Source organism: Colius striatus, chromosome W (assembly GCF_028858725.1).
Source record: "Colius striatus isolate bColStr4 chromosome W, bColStr4.1.hap1, whole genome shotgun sequence".
NCBI classification, from domain to species: domain Eukaryota; kingdom Metazoa; phylum Chordata; class Aves; order Coliiformes; family Coliidae; genus Colius; species Colius striatus.
The window spans coordinates 41,327,592-41,353,438 of record NC_084789.1 but is presented as its reverse complement, the minus strand read 5'-3'; the positions used below and the strand labels follow the sequence as shown (position 1 = coordinate 41,353,438).

General features: G+C 61.8%; 3 protein-coding genes across 4 annotated transcripts; 2 read left to right on the top strand and 1 right to left on the bottom strand.

Moving 5' to 3' along the window:
• Positions 1-1,311: 1,311 nt before the first annotated feature.
• Positions 1,312-4,388, top strand: LOC133628434 (proline-rich protein 29-like). Its single transcript, XM_062016580.1, has 7 exons — positions 1,312-1,324; positions 2,202-2,287; positions 2,649-2,751; positions 2,968-3,083; positions 3,740-3,894; positions 4,008-4,078; positions 4,215-4,388. The coding sequence occupies exons 1-7, from the start codon at positions 1,312-1,314 to the stop codon at positions 4,244-4,246; spliced, it is 576 nt and encodes a 191-aa protein (XP_061872564.1). The 3' UTR covers positions 4,247-4,388.
• A 2,892-nt stretch (positions 4,389-7,280) lies between these two features.
• On the top strand, positions 7,281-14,539 carry LOC104561440 (1-acyl-sn-glycerol-3-phosphate acyltransferase alpha-like). Its single transcript, XM_062016578.1, has 7 exons — positions 7,281-7,465; positions 10,257-10,390; positions 10,697-10,872; positions 12,880-12,975; positions 13,334-13,406; positions 13,594-13,710; positions 14,526-14,539. The coding sequence occupies exons 1-7, from the start codon at positions 7,281-7,283 to the stop codon at positions 14,537-14,539; spliced, it is 795 nt and encodes a 264-aa protein (XP_061872562.1).
• Positions 14,540-14,915: 376 nt separating this feature from the next.
• On the bottom strand, positions 14,916-25,847 carry LOC104562255 (pre-rRNA 2'-O-ribose RNA methyltransferase FTSJ3). Of its 2 annotated transcripts, none has more exons than XM_062016997.1 (22): positions 25,830-25,847; positions 24,719-24,823; positions 23,544-23,649; positions 23,382-23,428; positions 23,130-23,209; positions 22,490-22,589; positions 22,207-22,401; positions 21,977-22,092; positions 21,447-21,551; positions 21,223-21,323; positions 21,063-21,143; positions 20,820-20,984; positions 20,422-20,557; positions 20,091-20,305; positions 19,888-20,008; positions 19,702-19,795; positions 19,291-19,441; positions 17,304-17,380; positions 17,088-17,190; positions 16,826-17,009; positions 16,640-16,734; positions 14,916-15,388 (listed from the first exon to the last, which is right to left on the bottom strand). In XM_062016997.1, the coding sequence occupies exons 2-22, from the start codon at positions 24,783-24,785 to the stop codon at positions 15,199-15,201; spliced, it is 2,529 nt and encodes an 842-aa protein (XP_061872981.1). In that variant the 5' UTR covers positions 24,786-24,823; positions 25,830-25,847; the 3' UTR covers positions 14,916-15,198. The 2 variants fall into 2 exon arrangements, with proteins under 2 accessions (XP_061872981.1, XP_061872980.1); XM_062016996.1 differs by lacking the exon at positions 25,830-25,847 and adding an exon at positions 24,925-25,038.

The following is a 25,847-nucleotide window of genomic DNA, read 5'->3' as shown; positions in this document are numbered from 1 at the left end:
GTGCCTTGGAGCCCAGGCTCAGAGGGAAGAGCCTCACATTACCAGCCAGGGGGTTGCCACAGAGAGCACAGGGAGCTGGAGAGCAAAGCCTGCACCAAGGGGCACAGGGCATCCCCTGCACACAGCTCTGGGCACTTTCCACTTGCTCAAGGCAGGAGCTGGGTGGCAGCAGCTGCCCCTAAACCCAGCCTGGGCAAGCCCAGGAGAGCTGCACTGGTCTTTGCCTAGAGGGAAGCTGGGGTGAGGCTGGGAACCCTGCCATGTGGCTCCTGCCCTTTGGGAAGCCAGAGGAGCTCCAGCACTGGGCACAGGCACAAAGGCACAGCTCTGCCCCCAACACCAGCCAAAGGCCAGCTGGAACCAGGAGCTTGGGGTGCCCAGGGGTCCTCCCAACAGCACTTTGGGTGCAAGCCATGCAGGCAGGGAGCAAAGCAGCAGGCAAAGGCACAGCTCTCCCAGCCCTGAGCCCCCTCCCCATCCATGCTGAGCCCAGGGCTGCCCTGGGGGGATCCCTCCTGGCTCCTTGGACACTCATGGGGCTGGCTGCCCACACCCCCCCCAGCCCTGGAACCCCCTCACCTCACTCCCTGGGTGCTCTCAGGGCCCTGGGCAGAGTCATTGTGTGCTGGCAGCTGGGGCAGCAGGCAGCAAGCCCCTGGCTGTGCCCAGGGTCCCTGCAGGCTGTGTGTGTGTGTGCCCAGGGCTGGGGCTGCATCAGGTGTCAGTGCCCATGGTGTGTGGGGCAGCAGTGCCACCCAATGGCTCCAGCCAAAACACCTCCTGTCCCCAGGGTACCCCCAGGACAGGGCACCTTCCAGCCACCTCTGGATGCCACCTGGCTGGGCAAGAGCAGTGGGGATGGTGTTCTGCAGGGGGTGGGAGGGGAAGGTTTGCCTTGGGCACATCCCTGGCAGCAAGGGCTTGGCTGGGAGTGGCTCTGAGGCTTTGTGGCAGTGCTCAAGGCCTGGGGAAGCTCCCAGAGGGATGTCCTCCAGGCAGGGCTGCTCCCAGGAGCCCAGCACTGGGGCTGCTGCTGCCTGGCATTGCAGCTGACTGAGGCATTTCCCAGGCAGATTGAGCCACTTGCAACAATCCTTTTGCAAGCAGCAAAGGCTCATTTACCAAGGGCTGGATGTGACTGTGTTACCTCCATCCCACCTGACAGCAGAGGAGGAGGCTGGCCCCAGCCTCCCTTCTTCATTTGAAGCCCTGCAAGGAGGAAACAGTCTGAGGAGGATGATTCAGAGCCCAGAGGACACTGGATGATGCCCTGGGGCTCAGGATGAAGATGGGACTCGAGGTATTAGAAGCATGAGACCTCCTGGTAAGTGGAAGAGACACTTTGTGTTTGCAATTAGCTCTCCAAACCTCACTCACTTCTCCTCCTGGAGCCAAGGAGCATCCCTGAGAGGTGTGTGCCCAGGTGCCCAGTGGCTGCCCTGTCTCTGGGCTTTGGCTTCAAGTGCAATGCCAAACTGGTTTTTGGACTGGTTTGGTTTATGTCCTTTAGGAGCCAGCAGTGATTATTGGGGGATGTGTTGCCTCAGTCCTGCTTACTTCACCTTCCTTGAGTCTTAGGCAAGGTTACTGCCTCCTGCCCCTGTTTCCTCATTTGGGGAAGCTCTCTGGCTCCAAATTGGCTCTGGGAAAGGGGGTTGGCACAAGGGATGGGCTGTCACCTGGCTGTCCTCCCCCACTTACCAGAGGGCAGCTGAGTGAGTCACTGCTGCTGGGCCATAGCAGAGCACAGCCCCGTGTTCCCTGTCTGCCAGCCACCCATCACACCCTGGCAGCTCCTGCTCTGCTGCTCAGCTCCTGTGCCAAACCTTGCTGCTGCTCAGTGTGTGTGTGCTGCAAGCAGGGGCCCCTGCAGAGAGAGCAGCATGTGCTGGAGGCTGGAGGGGTCCTGCAGAGCTGCCCCAGCCCCTGCTCCAGCAGCTTCCCCTGGCTCAGGGGGCACAGGAACGTGTCCAAGTGGGGTTGGGAACCTGAGAATGGAGCCCAAAGCACCCCTTCCCCACAGCCTTTTGCAGGGGGAGGCTTATCCTGGGGTACACTGCAGGGAAAAGCAGCCCAGGGCCACTCTCCCAGTGGCCAAACCTCCAGGGAGGCTTTGTTTAGCCCCAGCAGCTATAGCAACGAGCCCTGCAGCAGCTCTGCCAGCCCCATCGCCCTGTGCCAGCCCCAGTGCCCTGTGCCAGCCCCAGCCATGGAGGTGGGAGCATCAGGGCACCCCCATGGGGTCTGGGGGGACCCCTCAGCAGGGACCTACATCATCCCACCCAGGGTAAGGCGTGGAGAGCAGGTTCTGCCTCTGGGTTGATGGGTTGGTCAAGGCTCAAAGGGGTAAGGGGGGGAAATGGGGGGGTTGGGGAGCAGAGAGGGGCTGGGCTGGGTGCCAGGGGCTGGATTGGCAAAGCAAAATGCCACCCTGCTCCCTGGAGAGCCTGGGCAGGCACAGGGACGTGGCCCCAGGGCTGGGCACCATTCAGCCAGGCTGGCACAGCTGCAGCCCCACACAGAGAAGGTTCAGTGCAAGCCCCCTGAGGCTCTCCTCCCTACTCCCCCTGGGTGCCAACACTGCCAACACCTCCTGTCCCCCCTCCTTGGCTGCCAGCCTGGCTTTCCCTTCCCCTCCTGCCCCTCAGGTGCCCACCCAGCCGCCACAGCAGCCGCTGCTCATCCTCCAGCAGCTTCCCAGGACCCTGGTGACCCCCAGCCCCCCCTCTGGAGCCCCACAGCTCCAGGGAGGTGAGTAGACACCCTCAGCCTTCCAAGCAGCTTCATTTCAGCCTCTTCTTGCAGCCTTTTTGAGGTGGGGGGCAGGCAGGGAGGGGAAGGGCTGGGGTGCCGTGCTTTAGTGGCTGTGCTGCCCCATAGGATGGGTTTTGGGGGGGGTTGGCACCCCTGAGGTCTGGGCTGGTTTGGGGGATGCTCCCTGACTCCCAGCCTCTTACTCTCTGGCAGATTTAATTGAGTTGATGATGATTCAAAGCTCCCAGATGCACCAGGTGGTGATGAACAGCTTGGCTGTGTCAGCTCTCATGGCCTTTGGGTTTGGGCCAGCCCCAGATGCTGCCCAGGTAAGGGCCAAGGATGCTGCATGGGCAAAGGAACCAAAAGAACCAAAGAGATGGGGCAAAGGGACCTTCCCAGAGCTGCTCAGGACACTGTGGGTGCAGAACCTGGCTGATGATTGCAGCCCTTTGGGGTTTTTAGGGCTCTGTGTGTGGGTTTGACCCAGCACAAAGCCCACCCAGCTGCCTCGGGGTGCTGGGCAGAGCCAGGCCCCTCCTGGCACGGGCAGCACTGGGCTGCAGGATGGCTCTGCAAGGGCTCACAACACCTTCTCAACCATTTCATCCCTGTGGGGTGAGGCAAAGGCTGCTTTCCCAGCAGGGCTGAGAGCTGGGCTGCAGGCAGCTGCCTCTCACTGCCAGATGGCATCTCCAGGCATTGCCCCTCCTGTGCCGCCTGCCCAGTGCCCACCAGCTCACCCACACCCACCCTCCCACCTCTCACCACACTGCCTCTTCCCAGCAGCCTTCTGAGGTGGGGTTTCCCTCTTCCCTGGCTGCCCATGGGGCTGGAGCCAAGCAGCTGGAGCCTGGCAGAGCCCCTGGAGCCAAGCAAAGCTCCCTGGCACCTCCCTCGGTGCTGCTTTGGGCTGGGAGCTCTCTGGGTGCTGCTTTGGGGAGCACGAGGGCTGTGGCACAGCTCTGCCTCTTCATCCCTGCAGGTGATGCCTCTGGAGACTGATGAGGAAGAGGAGGCTGTGGTTTTCCACCACCACTACCTCCCCTACCCCAGGCCTGCTCCCCTCCTGGCGTGGGCAGTGCCAGGGCAGGCTGAGGCGCCGCTGGGCACGGGCTGGCTGCCCGAGGATCAGGAGGTGTGAGTAGCCAGGCTGCTGCCCCATGGCACCCAGCATGGGGCTGTGTGCTGTCCCTGAGGCCCCAGGGGACAGTGGCAGGCTGGCATTTACTCCTCCCCTTGCTCCTCTCCAGCAGTGCTGTGCCTCCCCCTCCACCCCCCAGTGCCACAGGGACAGTGGGAGCCAACGTCCCACCAGCCTCAGGTAAGGACCTGCTCTTCCCCCTGCCCTTCCAGGAGAGCCTCAGTGGGCATGGACTGGGCAGCCCCTGCTCAAAGCCTGAGCTCTCCCTGCTCCTTACATCCTTGCCCATGCTCCAGGTCCCTTTTTCTCCCTGCAGAGTACTATGACGTGGTGGAGGAGAGGCTGTGAGCTCCACTTGGCCCAACACAGATCCCTCCTGCACATCCCAGCCCTGGAGCCCAGCATGATCCTGAGGGTGCTGAGCAGTGGTGCTGCACAATCCCCAGCCTTCCATGGAGAGGAAGCTTCATGCCCTCAGTGCATGTTGCTGGGTGCATTTACCTCCTCCCCACAACAACCCTCTCCAAGGCTCAGGGTGTCAGCCTGGCACCAAACCCCAGGTGACCAGTGTGAGCCCCAGCAGGGACAGGCTTCCTCTCCATGCTCTGCACAGGGCACATCCCTGGCACACTTGCTGTGCCAGCCCAGCCCTGGCACATGTGTCTCTACCATGGCACCAGCTGCTCTGTGTCCCCACGAGCTTGTGTGAGGGGAGGGAGGGGAGTGATGGCAGCCCACATGGTCCTGGTCTTCATCAGGCCCTTTCAGATCTCCAAGCAGCCTGTCATTAATTGGCTTTGTTAAGAAAGTGTCCTGCTGTCACTAATGAAGCCTCTGTAATTAAGCAGCCTGGATGCAGAGCTCTCTCCAGGCTGTGTGGTGTTGGGGGGGATGAGCCTCCTGCAGCCCTGGATTGGGGGGTGTGTGGAGAAGCTGCTGGGAGGCAGAATGGGCTGCCTCTGCCACCTCTCCAGCCTCACTTAGGGGCAACAGCCTTGCTCTGATCCCAGCTTCACAAGCAGAGCTGCTGGCAGGAGACTTCAGGGCTGCTGGAGCTCAGAGCATGTTGGTACCCAAGCAACAGCACCTTCAATCCCCTCCTGGGACACTGCCCTGGCTCTCCCCTGGGCTCCCAATGGAAAGGTTTATCCTCCCTGAGCTCAGCACCAAGCTGTGCTCTGGCACAGGCACATCTCTCCCCTGCAGCAAAACTCAGCCTGAAGCTGGAGGAGAAGCTCCCAAACGTGGAGGGGGCACAGTCCTGTTGGAAAGCAGCTCTGCCTGTGGGAGAAGCCCAGCAGCAGGGAAGGAGAGCATCCCCCAGCAAAGCTGACCTTGGTGCCAAAGCAGGCTGGTGCACAAAGGTTTCCACAGCCAGAAAGAGGAGGAGGAGTGAGCTGGCATGGGGTGGGCAGGGAGGTTGAGCTCCAGATGTGGCCCAAGCTTAGCCTGAATATGAGAATAACGAGAGGAATGGGAGGATGGAGCAATGGGCATTGCATCACTGCCCTGCTTTGGGCTGGGATACAGTGAATTCCCTTCCCTAGCAGCTGGGCTTTGGCTTTTGGGGGTGAGAATCATGTTGCTCACAGGCTGCTGTTGGGATTTGCTGCCCAAGGGAAGCACTGCCCAGCTTGCCCTGCCCTGCCAGTGAGGGGGGACATGGGATGCATGGCCAGGACAGCTGACATCATCTAACCAAGGATCTATGCCACCCCACAGCCCATCAACTGGGAGGGGGGAAAAGTGCTGGGGAGGGGAAACCACAGCCCAGGCATCAGGCAGGGGCTGCACTGGGGCATCCCTTGGCTCTCCTCCCCTCCCTCTTGCTGTGTTCTTGCTTCTCCTTGCAATGCTGCTGCTGTGCTTTGTGATTCATGGCCTGATGATGCTCTCCCAGTGCAGTTGTGAAACTGTTCCCATCCCAACCCACGAGCCTGACATTTCTTTCCCCTGATTCTCCTTCCCCATCCCACTGCTGGGGGAAGGAGGGTGTTGAGGGAGCAGCTGCCTGCTGCTTTGAGTTGCTTCTCAGGGGAAAAGAAACCCTGGAGCCTTTGCTGGGGTCACACTGGTGGAACTGGGACAGCTGGAGAGCATCAGGCAGCCACTGAAGCCAGAGGCACCTGCAGCCACGTGGAGCAGGGCCAGGGAGGAAGAGTGGAGGGAAAGGGATGCTCTCTGCCATGACAAGCACTTGCTTTGGCAAAGCAAGCTCAGAGCTCCCAAAAGGGCAGCCCAGGGCTGGCCCCCAGCCTGTGTGCCCAGTGTGGAAGCAGCAGAGCGGAAGGGGAGCCTAATTAGAGGCCTGTGGGTGCTAATTGCAGCCCTGTAAACACCTCATGCAATGCAGCCCCTGGCTGCCAAGTGGGGCATGAGGCTGGCATTGCCCTCAGCATGGGGCTGGCATTGCCCTCAGCATGGAGCTGGCATTGCCCACAGCATGGAGCTGGCATTGCCCTCAGCATGGAGCTGCACTGCACTCAGCTCAGAGCTGGCATTGCCCTTTGCATTACCCTCAGCACAGGGCTGGCACTGCCCTCAGCATGGAGCTGGCATTGCCCTCAGCATGAGGCTGCATTGCCCTCAGCTCAGGGCTGGCATTGCCCTTTGCATTGCCCTCAGCATGGAGCTGCATTGCACTCAGGGCTGGCATTGCCCTTGACATTGCCCTCAGCATGGAGCTGCATTGCCCTCAGGGCTGGCATTGCCCTTGGCATTGCCCTTTGCACTGCCCTCAGCATGGAGCTGCATTGCACGCAGGGCTGGCATTGCCCTTGGCATTGCCCTCAGCATGGGGCTGGCAGGGCACACACCCCCATGGCATCACCTGCACCCTGGGGACAGATGGCAGGGGAAGGGCAGAGGGGCTCCTGCAGCCCAGACTGGGGGCTACTGGGCAGTGCTGGCAGGGAGCTCCTGTGCAAGGAGCTGACAGTGTGCAGGGGGAGGTTTGGGGATCAGCAGAGGTCTGGGATGAGCCTTAGTGATGGCTGTGGATCAGAACCAGCTGCTGCCACCCCAGGCTCAGGCTCTGTGATGCCAGGAGAGGTGCCCAGAGCAGGGATCCTCCTGTGGGTGACAGCTCTGCTGGCTTTTAGCCTGGGAGGGCCCTTGTCAGCAGTGACAGGGTGACTCAGGGTCCCTGCCATTGACTCATCACCCCTCTCTACCCTTTGGTGGGGCAGCCTGGCTGCTGCCTGAGCCAGCCCATCCTCAGGGTGACATGCACACAGCAGCTTCCCCTGGGCCAGCCCCAACCACCCACACTCTGCTCTGCTCAGCCAGCCCATTGCCCTGCCACGCTCTCAGCATCCCCCTGTCACTCCCTCTGCTCCCTGGGCTGTAGGCTGAGCTCCTCAGCACCCTCCTGCTGCCACACATGGCCGTGCTGCTCCTCCAAGGGCTGCTGCTCCTCCTTCCCTTGGCAGCCCTGCTGCTTTACTGCTACAATGCCACCTTCCATTACCTGTGCAAGGTGGCCTTCTTCAACTGCTGGGTGGTGGCCATGGCCACGCTCCTGGCCCCTTTGGTGGCTTTTCGAGGTCGCTCTGTGGAGAACATGAGGTGAGTGTGGCCCTGGGGGTGTTCTGGGCTGGAGATGCCTGGGCTTTGCCTGCAACTGGGGAGCTCCTGGGGCTTTGCCTGCAACTGGGGAGCTCCTGGGGCTTTGCCTGCAACTGGGGAGCTCCTGGGGCTTTGCCTGCAACTGGGGAGCTCCTGGAGCCTTGGCTGCAACTGGGGAGCTCCTGGTTGAGGAGCTGAGAGTGTGCAGGGGGAGGTTTGGGGATCAGCAGGGATGTGGGATGAGCCTTAGTGATGGTTGTGGATCAGAACAAGCTGCTGCTGCTCTGTGGTGCCAGGAGAGGTGCCCAGAGCAGGGATCCTCCTGTGGGTGACAGCTCTGCTGGCTTTTAGCCTGGGAGGGCCTTTGTCATCCACATGTTGCCTGGTGCATAGGCACAGCTCTGTGCTGGCCACTGCTTGAGCCCTGCAGCCACAGCCAGGGCTGTGGTTCTGTCCATGTGGCAATGCAAAGGGACATCAGCATCTTGTGCTACGGGGAAGAGGTGCTGGCCATGGCCAGGGAGGCTGCTGGAGGTGAGCAGCTGGCTCAGGACTGGAGGGTGAAGCAGAGAGGGATCCCTCTTGGCCACAGCAAGTCAGCAGCTGGGTGGGTGACAGGCAAAGCTTGGGTGGCTTTTGGCAAAGGCTTGAAGGCACAACCACCAGCAGGATGCAAATGCAGCCTGTTGCCACCTCCCTGGCAGTGCAGCCACTGGCAGGCTCTGGGATGGCTGGGTGCCAGGCTCTGGGATGGCTGGGTGCCAGGCTCTGGGATGGCTGGGTGCCAGGCTGTGGGATGGCTGGGTGCCAGCAGCTGTGGGGCACGATGCAGCCCTGGCCCTGCTCAGGGGAGTGCTGGCAGCCCAGAGCACAGCAGCCCCAGAGGAAGGAGGTGGCTTTGAAGGGTGTTGCAACCCTGGTGCTGGATTCCTGGCTGTGGCAGCATAGCAGGAGGGAGGGGATTAATTACATCAGGGTGAAAGGAAAAGCATCCCCCACTCAGAGCTGGTGGCACTGGCGTGACGTGGCCGTGACTCACCCTGCCACCAGCACCTGGCAGCCTCCTCCTCCTCCTCCTCCTCCTCCTCCTCCTGAGCAGCACACCCAGCCCAGCTCCTCCTCAGCCTCCAAATCCCCAAGCCTCCGGCTTGCAGCCTGTCCCTGCCATTAATCCTGGCTCCAGGGCATTGGCACCAGTTGTTTTGCTTCCCTGCACACATGGGCATCTCTGAGGCTGTGGCTCCCAAAGGAGGGGTGGGCTTCTGCTACCCTCTGTGCACCATGTCTCCTCCTCCTCCTCTGGGTTTGCCTCTGCTCTCTCCTCCCAAGCTGTTTCTCATCCCTCCCTGGTGCTGAGCCCTTGCTGTCTCCTGTGCACCATGTCTCCTCCTCCTCTGGGTTTGCCTCTGCTTTCTCCTAAGCTGTTTCTCATCCCTCCCTGTCCCCTGCCCTGTGAGCAAGCACTAGACCCTGGCCCAGGTTCTCTTGGTGCTGTGGGTTGCCTGAGTGCTGCATTTCAACACCCAGCAGCGTGGCAGCTTTTTATCTGCACTCTGGGGATGCTGCAATCCCCATTGCTCCATCCTCACTCCATTCCTCTCATACTGAGCATCACCCTTCATCAGCTCTGCCATCCTGACCTTACCCTTCCTGTCCAACCCTCCCTGGCTGCTGCCACTTACTCCTCCTTGCTCCCCCTTCCCATCTGCACAGATGGAACCTCCATCTCTTTGCTGGTGAAAGCTCTAGGGAGCAAATCTGATGGGGGAGCAGCTGAGGGACCTGGGGTTGTGTAGCCTGGAGAAGAAGAGGTTGAGAGGAGACAGGAGCACTCTGCAGGGAGCTGGGGGTCAGGCTCTGCTCCCAAGTGACAGGACAAGAGAAAACAACCTCAGGCTGCCCCAGGGGAGGTTGAGGTTGGAGCTGAGGCAGAACTGTTTCCCTGAGAGGGGTGTGAGCCCTGTGCCAGGCTGCCCAGGGAGCTGGGGCAGTGCCCAGCCCTGGAGGGATCCCAAAGGCACAGAGCTGAGGTGCTGAGGCCATGGGGTAGTGCTGGGCTGGGGCTGCAGCAGCTTAAAAGCCTTTTTCCACCCAAAATGACTCTGTGTCTCTCCCTGCCACTGCAGGGAAGCTGCTCTTTGTGATGTCCCCTGATGAATAGAAGCTGAGTTGGTTTCCTCTGCTCTGCTTCTCTTCCCCCTCCAGCTGCTGCCCAAAGCTTGGTGCCTGCACTGCTTTGGACAACCCCTGGAGACATCTGCCTCCCTGTGAGCCCTCTTTGTCTCAAGACTGTTCCTTTGTGTGTCCCATCTTCTGAGAGCCTGGGGTCTGTGTGTCCAGCCCTCCCACCCAGCCCCAGCTGTGCCCATGGGGAAGCCTCAGGGGGAGGCTCATCTCACCAGTGGCACTTGCCCTCACTGGGATGTGATGATTTGCACCTTGCCTGCAGGCAGATATTCCATCTCTTGCTTTCCCATCATCCCTAGGCAGATGGGCTTTCATTCTCAATGCCACCAGCTTGTGCTGCCTGTTCTTCAGCAGCATCTACAGGGAGGGAGCAGCTGGTGTCAGCCTGGGTGTGCTGGCAAGGTCAGCCCTGAGCCACGCAGCCTCCAGTTGTGCCTGAAAGCAAGCAAAGCATCACTCAGCCCACACAGACCCACCTTGGGACACCCTGTTGGCTTGTGCAGAGCAGCTCTGGGCTGGCCCATCTTGCACTGAGTGATAGTGGAAGGCTGGAGACTCCCCCAGTGCTCTGGATCTGCTCCCCACGTGTGTTCCTCTGCCCTAGGCTCCTGCGTGCTGCCATCCTGCCCCTCAAACGCTTCTATGGCATCAAGATGCAGGTGTGGGGCTCTGAGCATCTCAACACCAAGGAGCCCTATGTGATAGTTTGCAACCACCAAGCTTCCCTTGACCTCTTGGGTACGTGCAAGGAAGGGTTTGGGGGGTGGGGGTGTGTGTGGGGGGTGGCTCATCCATGCACAGGCAGCTTTTAGGGTGCTGCAGGGGTAGACCAAGATCACCCTGGGGAGGATTTATCCAGAAGCAGGATTAATCCAGGGTCCTGTGGCAGGAATAAGCCAGAAATGCTGCTGGGATGTTGCTCAGGGCTCTGGGTGTGTTGTGGGAGGATGGAACACGATGCTGGCTCCCTGCAGCCCCGTGCTGGCTTGCTTCTGGGTACTGCCAGGCAGGGTTGGATCCTCACCTCTCCCATCCACCTTCCAGGCATGGTGGAGGTCATTCCTGAGCGCTGTGTGCCCATTGCCAAGAAGGAGCTGCTCTACATGGGCACGGTGGGCTGGGCCTGCTGGCTCAGTGGCATCATCTTCATCGACCGCCACAGACGAGACGACGCCATCGACGTCATCTCCCGCACAGCCACGGCCCTGAGGAGGGACAACGTGAGGGCTGCTGGGGCTGGGAGGGGGGCCAGGGCTCACACAGCTCCCAGGGTGCTGGGCAGAGTTCACAGAGCTGCCAGGGTGCTGAGCAGAGCTCACACAGCTCCCAGGATGCTCACACAGCTCCCAGGGTGCTCACACAGCTCCCAGGATGCTGGGCAGAGCTCACACAGCTCCCAGGGTGCTCACACAGCTCCCAGGGTGCTCACACAGCTCCCAGGATGCTGGGCAGAGCTCACACAGCTCCCAGGGTGCTCACACAGCTCCCAGGGTGCTCAAATAGCCCCCAGGATGCTGGGCAGAGCTCACACAGCTCCCAAGGTGCTGGGCAGAGCTCATACAGCTCTCAGGGTGCTCACACAGCTCCCAGGGTGCTGGGCAGAGCTCACACAGCTCCCAGGGTGCTCACACAGCTCCCAGGGTGCTGGGCAGAGCTCACACAGCCCCCAGGATGCTCACACAGCTCCCAGGGTGCTGGGCAGAGCTCACACAGCTCCCAGGGTGCTCACACAGCTCCCAGGGTGCTGGGCAGAGCTCACACAGCTCCCAGGGTGCTCACACAGCTCCCAGGATGCTGAGCAGAGCTCACACAGCTCCCAGGGTGCTGGGCAGAGCTCACACAGCTCCCAGGGTGCTCACACAGCTCCCAGGGTGCTGAGCAGAGCTCACACAGCTCCCAGGCTGCTCACACAGCTCCCAGGGTGCTGAGCAGAGCTCACACAGCTCCCAGGCTGCTCACACAGCTCCCAGGGTGCTGAGCAGAGCTCACACAGCTCCCAGGGTGCTCACACAGCTCCTAGGGTGTTGGGCAGAGCTCACACAGCTCCCAGGGTGCTCACACAGCTCCCAGGGTGCTGGGCAGAGCTCACACAGCTCCCAGGGTGCTCACACACCTCCCAGGGTGCTGGGCAGAGCTCACACAGCTCCCAGGGTGCTCACACAGCTCCCAGGATGCTGAGCAGAGCTCACACAGCTCCCAGGGTGCTGGGCAGAGCTCACACAGCTCCCAGGGTGCTCACACACCTCCCAGGGTGCTGGGCAGAGCTCACACAGCTCCCAGGGTGCTGGGCAGAGCTCACACAGCTCCCAGGGTGCTCACACAGCTCCCAGGGTGCTGGGCAGAGCTCACACAGCTCCCAGGGTGCTCACACACCTCCCAGGGTGCTGGGCAGAGCTCACACAGCTCCCAGGGTGCTGGGCAGAGCTCACACAGCTCCCAGGGTGCTCACACAGCTCCCAGGATGCTGGGCAGAGCTCACACAGCTCCCAGGGTGCTCACACAGCTCCCAGGGTGCTGGGCAGAGCTCACACAGCTGCCAGGGTGCTGAGCAGAGCTCACACAGCTCCCAGGCTGCTCACACAGCTCCTAGGGTGCTGGGCAGAGCTCACACAGCTCCCAGGGTGCTCACACAGATGCCAGGGTGCTGAGCAGAGCTCACACAGCTCCCAGGGTGCTCACACAGCTCCCAGGGTGCTGGGCAGAGCTCACACAGCTCCCAGGGTGCTCACACAGCTCCTAGGGTGCTGGGCAGAGCTCACACAGCTGCCAGGGTGCTGAGCAGAGCTCACACAGCTCCCAGGCTGCTCACACAGCTCCCAGGGTGCTGGGCAGAGCTCACACAGCTGCCAGGGTGCTCACACAGCTCCTAGGGTGCTGGGCAGAGCTCACACAGCTCCCAGGTTGCTGGGCAGAGCTCACACAGCTCCCAGGGTGCTCACACAGCTGCCAGGGTGCTGGGCAGAGCTCACACAGCTCCCAGGGTGCTCACACAGCTCCCAGGGTGCTGGGCAGAGCTCACACAGCTCCCAGGTTGCTGGGCAGAGCTCACACAGCTCCCAGGGTGCTCACACAGCTGCCAGGGTGCTGACCAGAGCTCACACAGCTGCCAGGGTGCTGAGCAGAGCTCACACAGCTCCCAGGGTGCTGAGCAGAGCTCCCAGAGCTGCCAGGCTGCTGACAGAGCTGCCAGGGCAGGCTCCATGCTCACGTCTCCCCCTCTCTCCCAGCTCCGAGTGTGGATTTTCCCCGAGGGCACGAGGAACCAGAGCAGGTCCATGCTGCCCTTCAAGCGTGGGGCTTTCCACCTGGCTGTGAAGGCTCAGGTAAAGGCATGGAGAGCAGGGGGCTGAGGGCACACAGCAGCACTCTCTGCAGCTCCCTGGCAGCAGGATGCAGGGAGCTGGGGGTCAGCCTCTGCTCCCCAGTGACATGAGGCAACGGGCTGGAGTTGCCCCAGGGGGGGTTGAGGTTGGAGCTGAGGCACAACTGGTTCCCTCAGAGGGGTGTCAGCCCCTGTGCCAGGCTGCCCAGGGAGCTGGGGCAGTGCCCAGACCTGGAGGGATCCCAAACACACAGAGCTGAGGTGCTGAGGCCATGGGGTAGTGCTGGGCTGGGACTGCTGGAGTCCCACTTGGGGATGAATCTGTATGGGGGACAGCCCTGAGCCTCCATCTCCTCCAGGTTCCCATCTTCCCTGTTGTGATCTCTCCATACTGGGACTTCTTCAGCTCCAAGGAGAAGAAATTCACCTCTGGTAAGTGATGGCTCAGAAGCCTCAGTGGCAGGAGGCAGAGCTGGGGGGAGGGATGAGGCACCTGGGGCTTGAAGGTCTCAGTGACACACAAGTGATGCTGATGGAGGTGGGAAGGGGGAGACCTGGTTGTTGCTGCTGGTGGTGGGTTCATCTAACAGCAGGCCCAGCCTCTCCCTTCTCTCTGCAGGGACATGTACCATCAGAGTCCTCCCCAGGGTGGAAACCCAGGGCCTGAGCCCTAAGGATGTGCCAGGGCTGACAGAGGCTGTTTGGCAGGCCATGGCTGATGCCCTGGCTGGGCTGTGTGCAGCCAGAGCTGGGCAGCAGCGCTGAGCAGCCCCAGGGCCAAGCAGCACACAGCCCCCAGCAGCCACCAGGCACAAGGACTGAGCCCCTGGGGGAAATGAGGGAGGTGCCACAGCCAGAAGCTGGGCCATGCTGTCCCTTTGTGTTTCCCCCCCACCTTGGATGTGCCCACCAGACCTGGGAGAGCAGGAGGGTGCCCTGGTGCAAGGGGAAGCAGGGCAAGGCAGGATGGGGCCCAAGCAGCACCCTAAAACAGTGCAAAGTGCCCCTAAACCCTTTTGCTGTGACTGTGCATCCCCTCCCTGGGGTTCTGCCTGTCTCCCCTGAACCTGGAGCAGTGTCTGGCCCTGGGATGCAAACCCTGGCAGCCTGGGTGGCTGCTGGGGAGGGGGGTCACTGCACCAGTTCCTCATGCTGGGATTCACCCATGGGCTTGTTGGGTGGCTTCTGCCAGGGGCTCCTGCAAGCTGCAGCTGGCTCTGGGGAGGGCTCCAGAGCACAGAGGGTGGGGTGGGTTGTGGGGAGGGGTCTTGGGGGATGTTACCACATGGGAAGAGAGTCCTTGATGCTGAGGGTGTGAGATTAAACAGCCCTTACCTGGTGTGAGGTGTGTGTGTGGTGCTGAGGGGACTCATCTCCTTCCCTTGGGGACACCCCAGTGTCTGCATGGGGTGAGAGGAGCCTTGGGCAGGGTTCCAATGGGGTGGGTTAGGTCTGGCCCTGCCTTAAGGCCAAGGTGTAAGTGCACAGAAGAGCAACTGTGAAGTCCAACAGCTCAGAAGGGCCTGGCTGGGTGGTCCGTGCCCTGGGCAGGCTCCCAAAGGTGATGGGGGAAGGTTTGGGTGCTGTAGCTCTGCAGAGAGCACCCAGGGCTGGGAAACACCCAAGTGGCCTCTGCCTTGAGAAGCCAGAGGGGAGCAGTGGGATTTGGTGAGGAGGTCCCTGTGCTCCTCCCCTACTCAGGTGTCCCCTCCCCATGCTACTCCTCACCCTCCACATTCCCCTACCCAGTGCACATCCACCCCATGGGCCTGGACCAGCCCATGGCCCTGATGAACAGCCATGGTGTCCTCAGCATCACCCTGGAGGCAGGACAAGGATATCCCTCCATCCACTCTCCCCTCTCTACCAAACAGAGCAGGCAGCTCACAGCACAAGCCTCTCACCCCCATGGCACTCACAACACATCCTGGTGCTGCCTCAGAGCAGGTTTAATCGTGCTGGAAGCCAGGAGCTGCTCTGTGCAGAGCCCCCTCACTTCTGCACCCACTGTCCTGCCACCAACCAGGCCCCAGGGAGCTTGCAACCCCTCTGTGGGCCCTGGGCTGGGGGAATCCACCCTGTGCTGCTAAGGTCAGCCAAAGCCTCCCTGCCCCATGGGTCAACATCCCATCAAGGCCAAGCCCAAAGCTGAGGCAGGGGGCCAGGGGGAAGGTAGGGGAAAGGCAGGAACCTGTCCTTAGCCAAAGCTGGAGCTGATCCCACGTCACTTGTGGCGTTTCTTCTTCTGCTCTTGGCGTTTCTGAGCCCTCACATCCTTCTTCAGGCGACTGTCCACCACCTTGAACTGGCCTTTGACCCCCCGAGGCCGGCGCACACGGGGTCCCACTCCTTTCTTAGCCACCAGGTATGTGACCTGCCTCTTCTCCTTGGCCAGCCCAGCCTTCTTGTAGATGCTGTGGGAGAAAGGGAAAGGCAAGGGACATCAATGAAGGTTCAGCTGCTCCACTTTGGCTTTGAGGGGGTGTCCAGCTGGGTGTCTCTCACACCCCACCCTGGGGTGGTTCTGACACCCCTCAGCACGCTCTGTGGGGTGGCTGCAGGGCCAGCACAGCACAGCAACAGGGCCCAGCACAACATCCATCACAGCAGCTGGGGGAGATGGAGGCTCAGGGCTGTCCCCCATTCATCCCCAAGTGGGACTCCAGCTCCTGCCATGCCCCAGGTTTCAGCAGGTCCTGGGTGCTGCACAGCACCTGGGGACCTCAGACCCCAAAGGGCTCTGGTGCCCCAGGGTGCTCACCCACCCCACTCCAGCCAGGGCAGGTGAGGGGAAGGATGGGGGAGGATCACACAATCACTGTGGCTGGAAAAGGCTTTTAAGGTCCTGGAGTCTGAGCCCTGGCCTCACCCTGCCCAGCCCAGCACTACCCCATGGCCTCAGCACCTCAGCTCTGTGTGTTTGGGATCCCTCCAGGGCTGGGCACTCCCCCAGCTCCCTGGGCAGCCTGGCACAGGGGCTGACACCCCTCTGAGGGAACCAGTTGTGCCTCAGCTCCAACCTCAACCTCCCCTGGGGCACCTGGAGGCTGTTTCCTCTTGTTACTGGGGAGCAGAGGCTGACCCCCAGCTCCCTCCATCCTCAACCTCCCCTGGGGCACCTGGAGGCTGTTTCCTCTTGTTACTGGGGTGCAGAGGCTGACCCCCAGCTCCCCTGGGGCAACTGCAGCCCGTTGCCTCTTGTTACTGGGGTGCAGAGGCTGAGCCCCAGCTCCCCTGGGGCAACTGCAGCCCGTTGCCTCTTGTTACTGGGATGCAGAGGCTGAACCCCAGCTCCCCTGGGGCAACTGCAGCCCGTTGCCTCTTGTTACTGGGGTGCAGAGGCTGACCCCCAGCTCCCTGCATCCTCAACCTCCCCTGGGGCACCTGGAGGCTGTTTCCTCTTGTTACTGGGGTGCAGAGGCTGAGCCCCAGCTCCCCTGGGGCAACTGCAGCCCGTTGCCTCTTGTTACTGGGGTGCAGAGGCTGACCCCCAGCTCCCCTGGGGCAACTGCAGCCCGTTGCCTCTTGTTATTGGGGTGCAGAGGCTGACCCCCAGCTCCCTCCATCCTCAACCTCCCCTGGGGCACCTGGAGGCTGTTTCCTCTTGAATCCCTCCTGTTTGGGGAGCAGAGGGCATCCCCAGCCGTGCCAGGATCCCCACTCACCGCCTCAGCTGAGCCACCTTCTCCCTCTCCGAGATGTCCACCGTGCTCACCACGGCCTCGGCCTTCTTCTTCATCTGCTCCATCTTCCTCAGCATCTGCCCGAGGGCACAAACGAGGCTGAGGCACGAGCAGGGATGGGAAAACCCACACAAGGCCTGAGGGGTTGAAACCCACAGCCTCACTCACCCTCTTCTTCTTCCTGGCCTTGGCCTCCGCCACCTTCTTGATGGGCCGGGCGTTGATGTGGCGCCAGCGCTGCCGATAGGCCTCGACCGTCTGCTTGTCCACAGGCAGCTGCCTGCGCCGGTGCTGCTGCTCCTCCCGCCAGAACCACTCGGGCAGCTCGCCCTCCTCCTCGTTGAAGGAGTACCTGAGGCCATGGGGAGGCTTTGGGGTGAGTGTGGAGCCGAGCAGGGGCTCCCTGAGCTCGGCCTCCCCTCAGGGTTACCTGTTGAAGGAGTCGTCCACCAGGTCGCGCTTGGCCTTGCTGGACGTGGCGATGACGGAGCCCAGCGCCAGGCCCTCGGCGTCCAGCACTTGGGCTCTCCTCACTGCACCACGGGGAACAGGTGAAGGGCTGGGGAATGTGGCCTCAGCCTGCCCCACAGCCACAGAGAGGGGCTGCTGGGGCACCCCCTGGGCACACACAGTACCCCCAGCTCACCTGGGTCCTCGATGGGCACCACCTCGAAGCCGCCGGGCTCGGCGCGGCCCCGCTTCTGCCCCGCTGCCACCAGCGGCCTGAAGGGGAACACGCAGGGCTGGGGCTCCCAGCTTCTCAGGGTTGGGGCTCCCAGCTCCTCAGGGTTGGGGTCCCCACTCCCCAGCTCCTCAGGGTTGGGGTCCCCAACTCCCAGCTCCTTCAGCCTGGGCTCCTCACCTCCCAGCTCCTCAGGGTTGGGGTCCCCACTCCCCAGATCCTCAGGGTTGGGGTCCCCATGTCCCAGCTCCTCAGACTTGGGGCTCCCAGCTCCTCAGGGTTGGGGTCCTCACTCCCCAGATCCTCAGGGTTGGGGTCCCCAACTCCCAGCTCCTTCAGCCTGGGCTCCTCACCTCCCAGCTCCTCAGGGTTAATGTCCCCATGTCCCAGCTCCTCAGGGTTGGGGTCCTCAGCAATACAGGGTTGGGGTCTCCACTCCCCAGCTCCTTCAGGCTGGGCTCCTCACCTCCCAGCTCCTCAGGGTTGGGGCTCCCAGCTCTACAGGGTTGGGGTCCCCAACTCCCAGCTCCTCAGGGTTGGGGTTCCCAGCTCCCAGCTCTACAGGGTTGGGGTCCCCATGTCCCAGCTCCTCAGGGCTGGGCTGCTCACCTCCCAGCTCCTCAGGGTTGGGGGGCTCCCAGCTCTACAGGGTTGGGGTCCCCAACTCCCAGCTCCTCAGGGTTAAGGTCCCCATGTCCCAGCTCCTCAGAGTTGGGGTTCCCAGCTCCCAGGGCTGGAGTCCCCAACTCCCAGCTCCCCAAGGCTGGGGTTCCCAGATCCTTGAGGCTGGGCTCCTCACCTCCCAGCTCCTCAGGGTTGGGGCTCTCAGCTCTACAGGGCTGGGGTCCCCACTCCCCAGCTCCTTCAGGCTGGAGTCCTCACCTCCCAGCTCCTCAGGGTTGGGGCTCCCAGCTCTACAGGGCTGGGGTCCCCACCTCCCAGCTCCCCAAGGCTAAGGTCCCCATGGCCCAGCTCCTCAGGGCTGAGGTCTTCACCTCCCAGCTCCCCAAGGCTGGGGTTCCCAGATCCTTGAGGCTGGGGTCACCAGTTCCCTGGGGCTCAGGTCCCCATGTCCCAGCTCCTCAGGGCTGAGGTCCCCACCTCCCAGCTCTCCAGGGCTGGGGTCCCCACCTCCCAGCTCCTCAAGGCTGGGGTTCTCAGCTCCCTCAGGGTTGGGGTTCCCAGCTCCTTGAGGCTGAGGTCTTCACCTCCCAGCTCCCCAGGGTTGGGGTCCCCACCTCCCAGCTCGAGGCTAGGGTCTCCAGCTCCCTGGGGCTCAGGTCCCCACCTCCCAGCTCCTCAGGGTTGGGGTTCCCAGCTCTCCAGGGCTGGGGTCCCCACCTCCCAGCTCCCTAGAGCTAAGGTCCCCATGTCCCAGCTCCTCAGGGCTGAGGTCCTCACCTCCCAGCTCCCCAAGGCTGGGGTTCCCAGATCCTTGAGGCTGAGGTCCCCACCTCCCAGCTCTCCAGGGTTGGGGTCCCCACCTCCCAGCTCCTTGAGGCTGGGGTCTCCAGCTCCCTGGGGCTCAGGTCCCCACCTCCCAGCTCCTCAGGGTTGGGGTTCCCAGCTCTCCAGGGCTGGGGTCCCCACCTCCCAGCTCCCTAGAGCTAAGGTCCCCATGTCCCAGCTCCTCAGGGCTGAGGTCCTCACCTCCCAGCTCCCCAAGGCTGGGGTTCCCAGATCCTTGAGGCTGGGGTCCTCACCTCCCAGCTCTCCAGGGCTGGAGTCCTCTTCTCCCAGTTCCTTGAGGCTGGGGTCCCCATCTCTCAGCTCCTCAAGGCCAGAGTCCCCAGCTCCCTGGGGCTCAGTTCCTCACCTCCCAGCTCTCCAGAGCTAGGGTCTCCACCTCCCAGGGACTGGTGTCCTCACCTCCCAGCTGCCCAGGGCTGGGGTTCCCACTCCCCAGGGCTGAGGGAAGACATCCCCCCTGCTCCCTCCTCTCAGCCCTCACCTCTCCTCGTCACTGCTGCTGTCATCGTCGCTGCTCTGAGCATCCAGAGCTTCCTCTGCCCCAGGGGCTGTGGCTGGAGCAGGCAGGGGCTGGGCTGCATCCTCCTCCTGGGGCACCACCACCACCTTCTGCCCTTTCTTTGGTGCTTTGTCTGGAGAAAAGGAACTCTCAGGTGAGAAAGGGCTGAGCCAGACCCTATTGCACATCGTTCCTCTAAAGACTCAGTTAACTGTGCAGCCACAGAGGCTGGAAACAAGCCCTGGAGCTCTCCAGCCCTGCTGCCAGCATGGTTTATTAACTGTGCAGCCAAAGAGGCTGGAAACAAGCCCTGGAGCTCTCCAGCCCTGCTGCCAGCATGGTTTGAGCCCAGCCTGGGCTGTGGGGCTGCCCCTCTGTGCCCCCCACACTCACCTTTCTGAGCCTCACGTTGTTTCTCAGCCAATAGCTGTGACTGGCCCAGCTCCAGCTGCTCATCTGCATCATCCTCGATGCCAGCAAAGGCGTCCTGGGCACAGGGAGCAGGGGCTCAGGTCAGGGCACACAGGGCAGAGCTGGGGCAGGGGTTGCCTTGGCATCTCTGGGCCCACTGAGCCTCACCTTCCCAAACCACAGGCTGGTCTGTCGTTCCTCCAGCACCGATTTCTCCTCCAGAGGCACCAGCAGAGGATTCTCCTCTTCATCCTCCTCCTCCTCCTCTTCCTTCTGCTTAGGCTTTGCCCTGGGACAAGGAGCAGCAGGATGTGTGACCCCAGGCAGGGTGAGGAAGCCTTTACCCCAGGGAAGCCCCTCCAGACCCTCACCTCTTTCCCCCCTGCTCTCTCCTCTCCTTCTCCAGCCGCCGCTGACGAGCCTCTATCTCAAGCAGCTCCTCTGGATCCAGATCACTGGCCAAGGACACATCATCATCATCATCATCACCTTCATGGTCTGAGATGTAAATATCATCATCCCCAGGCCCCATCTCCAGCAGAGCATCTGCTGCTGCCATGTCCCCACGGCTCATCTCGTTCAGCAGCTGCAACACAAGGTCAGAAACTCAAAGCCAGAAGTCCCCAGCTCCTCAGGCACATACCCAGCAGTGCCCCAACCCTCAGGCTGGGCCAGGCTGGCCTCCCCCTGCCCCACACCCACCGGGGTCCTGTGCAGGGAGCGCAGGGAGAACATGCTGGTGTCGCCGTCGTCGGCGATGGACACGCCGGGCAGGTCCATCTTCAGCTCCACACGCTCGCGCTGCTTCCGCTGCTCCCTCAGCACCTTCTTCTTCTTTCTGGAGGCAAAGGGAGGATGCTTTGCTGTCCCTTTCCTCACCATTCACACCTCCTCAGTATGCACATCCCCCTCCCTCAGCTCATCCACAGCCCCCTGGGTGCCAAATGCCCCAGCTTCAGCTGCCTGGAGGAGCAACGAGCCCAAGACCCACCAAACCCTCTGCTGACAAAAGCAGGGCAGGTTCTGCCCCACCACCCTCTGTGCCCACAGCTGGAGCCTCCCCATGCTCCTCTCTCTCTCCACCTCTGACATCCTTTTACCTCTTTAGCTCTGCCAGCTCCTTGGCCTTCATCTCTGCCAATGCCAGCTCCACCTCCTCCTCCTCCTCTTCCTCCTTCCCCACCTCATCGGCTGGGGCTTTTGGCGACGTCTTCTTCTCCTCCTTCTCCTCCTCTTTGCCTTCCTCCTCTTCCCCAGAGCTCAGGCTGCCAAAAAGGAAGGAGCTCAGACCATCCCTCCTCAAGCCAGGCCCATCCCACCAGGGCCACCCCTTTTGTTCTTACTTGATATCCACCTCCTTTGCCTGCTCTTTGAGCTTCTTGGCCAAAAACCGCCTCAACTTGGTCCTCCAGTTGAGCAGAGCTCTGTGGGGGAGGGCAGAGTGTCAGAGGCAACCCCCCAAGGCCTGGCACAACAGCCCTTAGCCCAGTGCCCCCCTGGTACCTGAGCTCCTTGCGTCCCAGCACACGGATGTCCTTGCAGCACTGCCGCAGCTCCTCGGTGGTGGAGCTGTGCTGCTCCAGCTCCCCATCCCCCAGCGTGATCTACAGGCCAAAAAGAGCCTCCCCTCAGCATGGGGAAAGGAGCCCTGGGCCAACTGGGTCTGCTCTGTGCTGCTGGGGACGTGGCAGGTGGCACCCAGGTGTCCCCTGGCTCTGAGCACCCACCTCGTTGGCCTTGGCGAGGAAATCCACGGGGTTGGCAGCTTTGAGGAAGTCCATGAGGGTGAAGCGGTGGTAGAGGGTGGTGTCCCCATCAGCATAACCCTCTGCCTGAGGGAGGAAAGGAGCTGCATGAGCTGTGCCAGGGCACAGGCAGCAGGATGCCACCTCACCCCTGCCCTGCTGCAGCCTCCACCTCACCGTGCCCACAGGGCCGAGGGCAAGTGGGCAGCCCCATGGGCTCAGCCCCACGGGCTCAGCCCCACCTCTGGCCCAGGGAAGGGGCAGCTCTGTGCCACTGCATTGCCCTTTGCTGGTCTGTGTCCTAAAGGCATCCCCCAGAGACACAAACCCACTCAGATGTTTCTGGTCCAGCACAACTCCCATCCCCCTTTCCCTGTCACTGCTCTCTAAGGCTCCAAACCTCCCCCAAACCTGCCTCTTCCACCACCTCCCACCCCCATCCCTTTCACCTCCTGATGCAACTTTGCTTAGCCCAGTGTCTTCCACTCCTGTGTGTCCCACCTGGCTCATACCTTGGGCTTCTTTTTGCTGACCAGCTCAGTGACAGACTTGGTCTGAACCTCCACCTCCTTGAAAGCATATTTGGGGTCAAAGAACTTGCTGTCAATTTTATCTGGAGCTTGATACCCTGGGATGGAAGAAGGAGAACTATCAGTAGGTTGGGTTTTGATCCTTCCCTCCCTCTCTCTCTCTCTCCTTCCTTCAGGCCCTGCAGCTGCAGGTTTCCCCTCTGGCTGCTCACCCTGACACACCACGAAGATCTCAGCAGACTCATTTCGAGAAGCTTGTGGTTTGGTGGCTTGGACCTTGTGGAAGAACTGCTGGAAGATCCAGAGCAGTGGCTGGTAATCCCGAGAACGAAACACCTTGGTGATGAACCAGCCCCCCTTGCAGAGGAACTCACAGGCCAGTTTGAGAGCCATGAGGGTCAGGTTGGCTGGAGCAAGGGGAGAGAGGAGCTGTCAAAGGAGCTGTCCCCATCCCACAGCACAAATTGGGGTGTCCAAGGCAGTGGCAGGTCTCACCTTGGGAGTAGGCATCATGCACCCAGCTGGCTCCCACGTTTGGGGCTCCATCATTGAGCACAACATCCACCTTCCAGGTCTGCAGCTCCTTGCGTAGGGCCTGAGGGGTGATGGGGATGAGGCTTTAACTCATTGATCCCTCTCTGCAGGAGCCAACAGGCAGCACCCTCCAGCCCCAGCAGCTCAGCTCAGCCCCCTCTCTTCATCCCAGCCCTGAGAGAGCCCCAGGGGAGCAGGCAGGGTGATGCCCATCCTCCCATAGCAAGCAGGAGAGCAGGCAGGGTGATGCCCACCCCTCCCATAGCAAGCAGGAGAGTAGGCAGGGTGATGCTCACTCCTCCCATAGCAAGCAGGGGAGCAGGCAGGGTGATGCCCATCCTCCCATAGCAAGCAGGAGAGCAGGCAGGGTGATGCTCACTCCTCCCATAGCAAGCAGGGTGATGCCCACTCCAACCATGGCAAGCAGGAGAGCAGGCAGGGTGATGCCCACCCCTCCCATAGCAAGTAGGAGAGCAGGCAGGGTGATGCCCACCCCTCCCATGGCAAGCAGGGTGATGCCCACCCCTCCCATGGCAGGCAGGGGAGCTGCTGAGGCTCAGCCTGGCACAGGATGCCCAGGGCAGGGCTGCTGGGTCCCTACCTGGCGGCACTTGTCCGTGGTGATGTCCTCCTGCAGCGTCACCACGTTGGGGATGGGTTTGATGGGCACCAAGTCCACCCCTGGGGTAAGGAAGGGATATGAACATCACAGCTCCTCAAAACTGGGCTCACAGCCTCCCCACCCACCTTCTCCACCTACCAACACCCCCCCAAACCTCTTGCTCTGGCCACATCCAGGGGCTGCAGTGGAGCTCCCTGTCCCCAGAGCACCCCTGCCAGTCCCAGCACTCACCAATGATCAAGCTGGAAACTGGCATGAACTTAGATGCCACCTGCAACCTGGAGAGAGCAGAGAGGAAGGAAAGCTTGAGCTGAGGCCTCTGGGGTCAGAGCCACAAGGGCAGCAAAGCCCCAGGAGGCAGGGCAGTGGGGGCAGAGGGAGGGCAGCACCCACCAGCCGCCGGGGGCTGCGCACAGGTCCAGCAGCGCCCGAGCCCTCTGCAGGAACTGGAACCTCCTGTTGAGCTGCAGCAGCTTGAAGGAGGAGCGGGAGCGAAAGCCTGGGGGAGGGACAGGGGGGCACAGCTTGAATCCTGGCAGCTGCAGCAGAGCTCTCAGCTCATGGGGTGCAGCTTTGGCTCAGCCCTATCAGCCACCAGCCCGTTGCCCTCAGTGCAACACCCACCCAGCTCTGAAACCCCTCCAGGGATGGGGACTCCAGCAGCTCCCTGGGCAGCTGTTCCAGTGCCTGACAGCCCTGGCACCAAAGCAATTCCTCCTCACACCCATCCTGAACCTGCCCTGGTGCAATGTGAGACCATTTCCTCTTGTTCTATTGCTTGAACAGCCCAACCCCACCTGGAGCAGCTGCCTTTTAGGTAGCTGGAGAGAGCCAGGTCTCCCCTGAGCCTTCTGTTCTCCAGGCTCAACAGCCCAAGATCCCTCAGCCCTTCCTCAGCTGAGACATGCTCCAAACCCTTTCCTAGCTTGGTAGCCCAGCCTCTGGATCCTCTCCAGCACCTCCATGTCCTTCTGGTAGAGAGGGGCCCAGAACTGGACACAGGATCTGAGGTGCAGCCTCAGCAAAGCTGAGCTCAGAGCTCCCTGCTCCTGCTGACAACTCTGTTCCTGAGCCAAGCCAGGATGCCCTTGGCCTTCTTGGCCACCTGGGCACGCTGCTGCCTCCTGTCCAACCCACACTGACAGGTCCCTGTGTGCCTGGCAGCTTTCCAGCCACTCCTCCCCAAGCCTGTAGCTCTGCTGGGGGTTGTTGTGGCCCAAGTGCAGGACCCAGCCCTTGGTGTCACTGAAACTCATGGCACTGAGCTGGGCCCAGCCATGCAGCCTGTGTGGATCTCTCTGGAAAGCTTCCTCAGGCAGAGCCACACTTGCACCCAGCTTGGTGCCAGCTGCAAACTTGCTAAGGGTGCCCTGGATGCCCTCACCCAGATCATTGATAGGATGTGAAGCAGGAGTGGCCCCAGCACTGAGCCCTGACACCACTCGTGACACCAACTGCATTTACCTCCACTGCCCACAGATCTTTACACCCAAGCAGCTCAGCAAAGCTCGTGCCCAGCCCTGCCCAGAGCAGCCCATTGCTGGCAGGGCACAGCCTGCAGCCCTCACCAGTCTCCTTGGCCAGGTGATAGAACTTGTCCCGCCGGCTCTTGCCCAGTTTGCTCTTCTTGCCCATGCTGGGGCCGGGACCTGCTGTCAGTCAGTCAGCACAACCTGTGGGGAGGGGAGCAGGGAGTTGTGGTGGCCCCAGGGCACTGGCACCTACCCCCTGGGACAATGCCCACCCTGCTGTGCCCCAGGGCACTGGCACCTACCCTGTGCCGGGCTCTCCCCTTCCCCAGCCTGATCCCAGTCCCATTCCCAAGCTCCATTCTCAACCCATCACATCTCCAACCCCATTCCCAGCCACAGCCCGATCCCAGCCCATCTCCAGGCTGATCCCAGCTCCAGGCTGATCCCAGTCCCAATCCCAAGCTCCATTCTCAACCCTGTTCCCATCTCATCCCCAGTCTGGTCCCAGTCCGAATGCCATTCCCAGCCCATCTCCAACCCCATTCCCATCCCATTCCTGTCCCCAGTCCCAATCCCAGTCTATCTCCAGCCTGTTCCCAGTCCCATTCCCAAGCTCCATCCCCAACCCTGTTCCCATCCCATCTCCAATCCTGTTCCCATCCCATTCCCAGTCCCAGTCCCAATCCCAGCCCATCTCCAGCCTGTTCCCAGCTCCAGGCTGATCCCAGCCCCATTCCCATGCCATCTCCAACCCTGTTCCCATCCTGTCCCCAGCCCAATCCCAATCCATCTCCAGACTGTTCCCATTCCCAGTCCAATCCCAGTCCCAATCCCAGCCCATCTCCAGTCTGGTCCCAGTCCCATTCCCAAGCTCCATCCCCAGCCCCAGTCCCATCCCATCTCCAACCCTGTTCCCATCCCCAGTCCAATCCCAGTCCCAGTCCCAATCCCAGCCCATCTCCAGCCTGTTCCCAGTCCCATTCCCAAGCTCCATTCTCAACCCTGTTCCCATCCCATCCCCAGTCTGGTCCCAGTCCCAGTGCCATTCCCAGCCCATCTCCAACCCCATTCCCATCCCGTTCCCGTCCCCAGCCCATCTCCAGCCTGTTCCCAGTCCCAGTCCCAGTCCATCTCCAGTCTGTTCCCAGTCCCGTTCCCAAGCTCCATCCCCAGCCCCGTTCCCGTTCCCGTCCCGTTCCCCTCTCACCCCTCTCGCCGCTGCTGC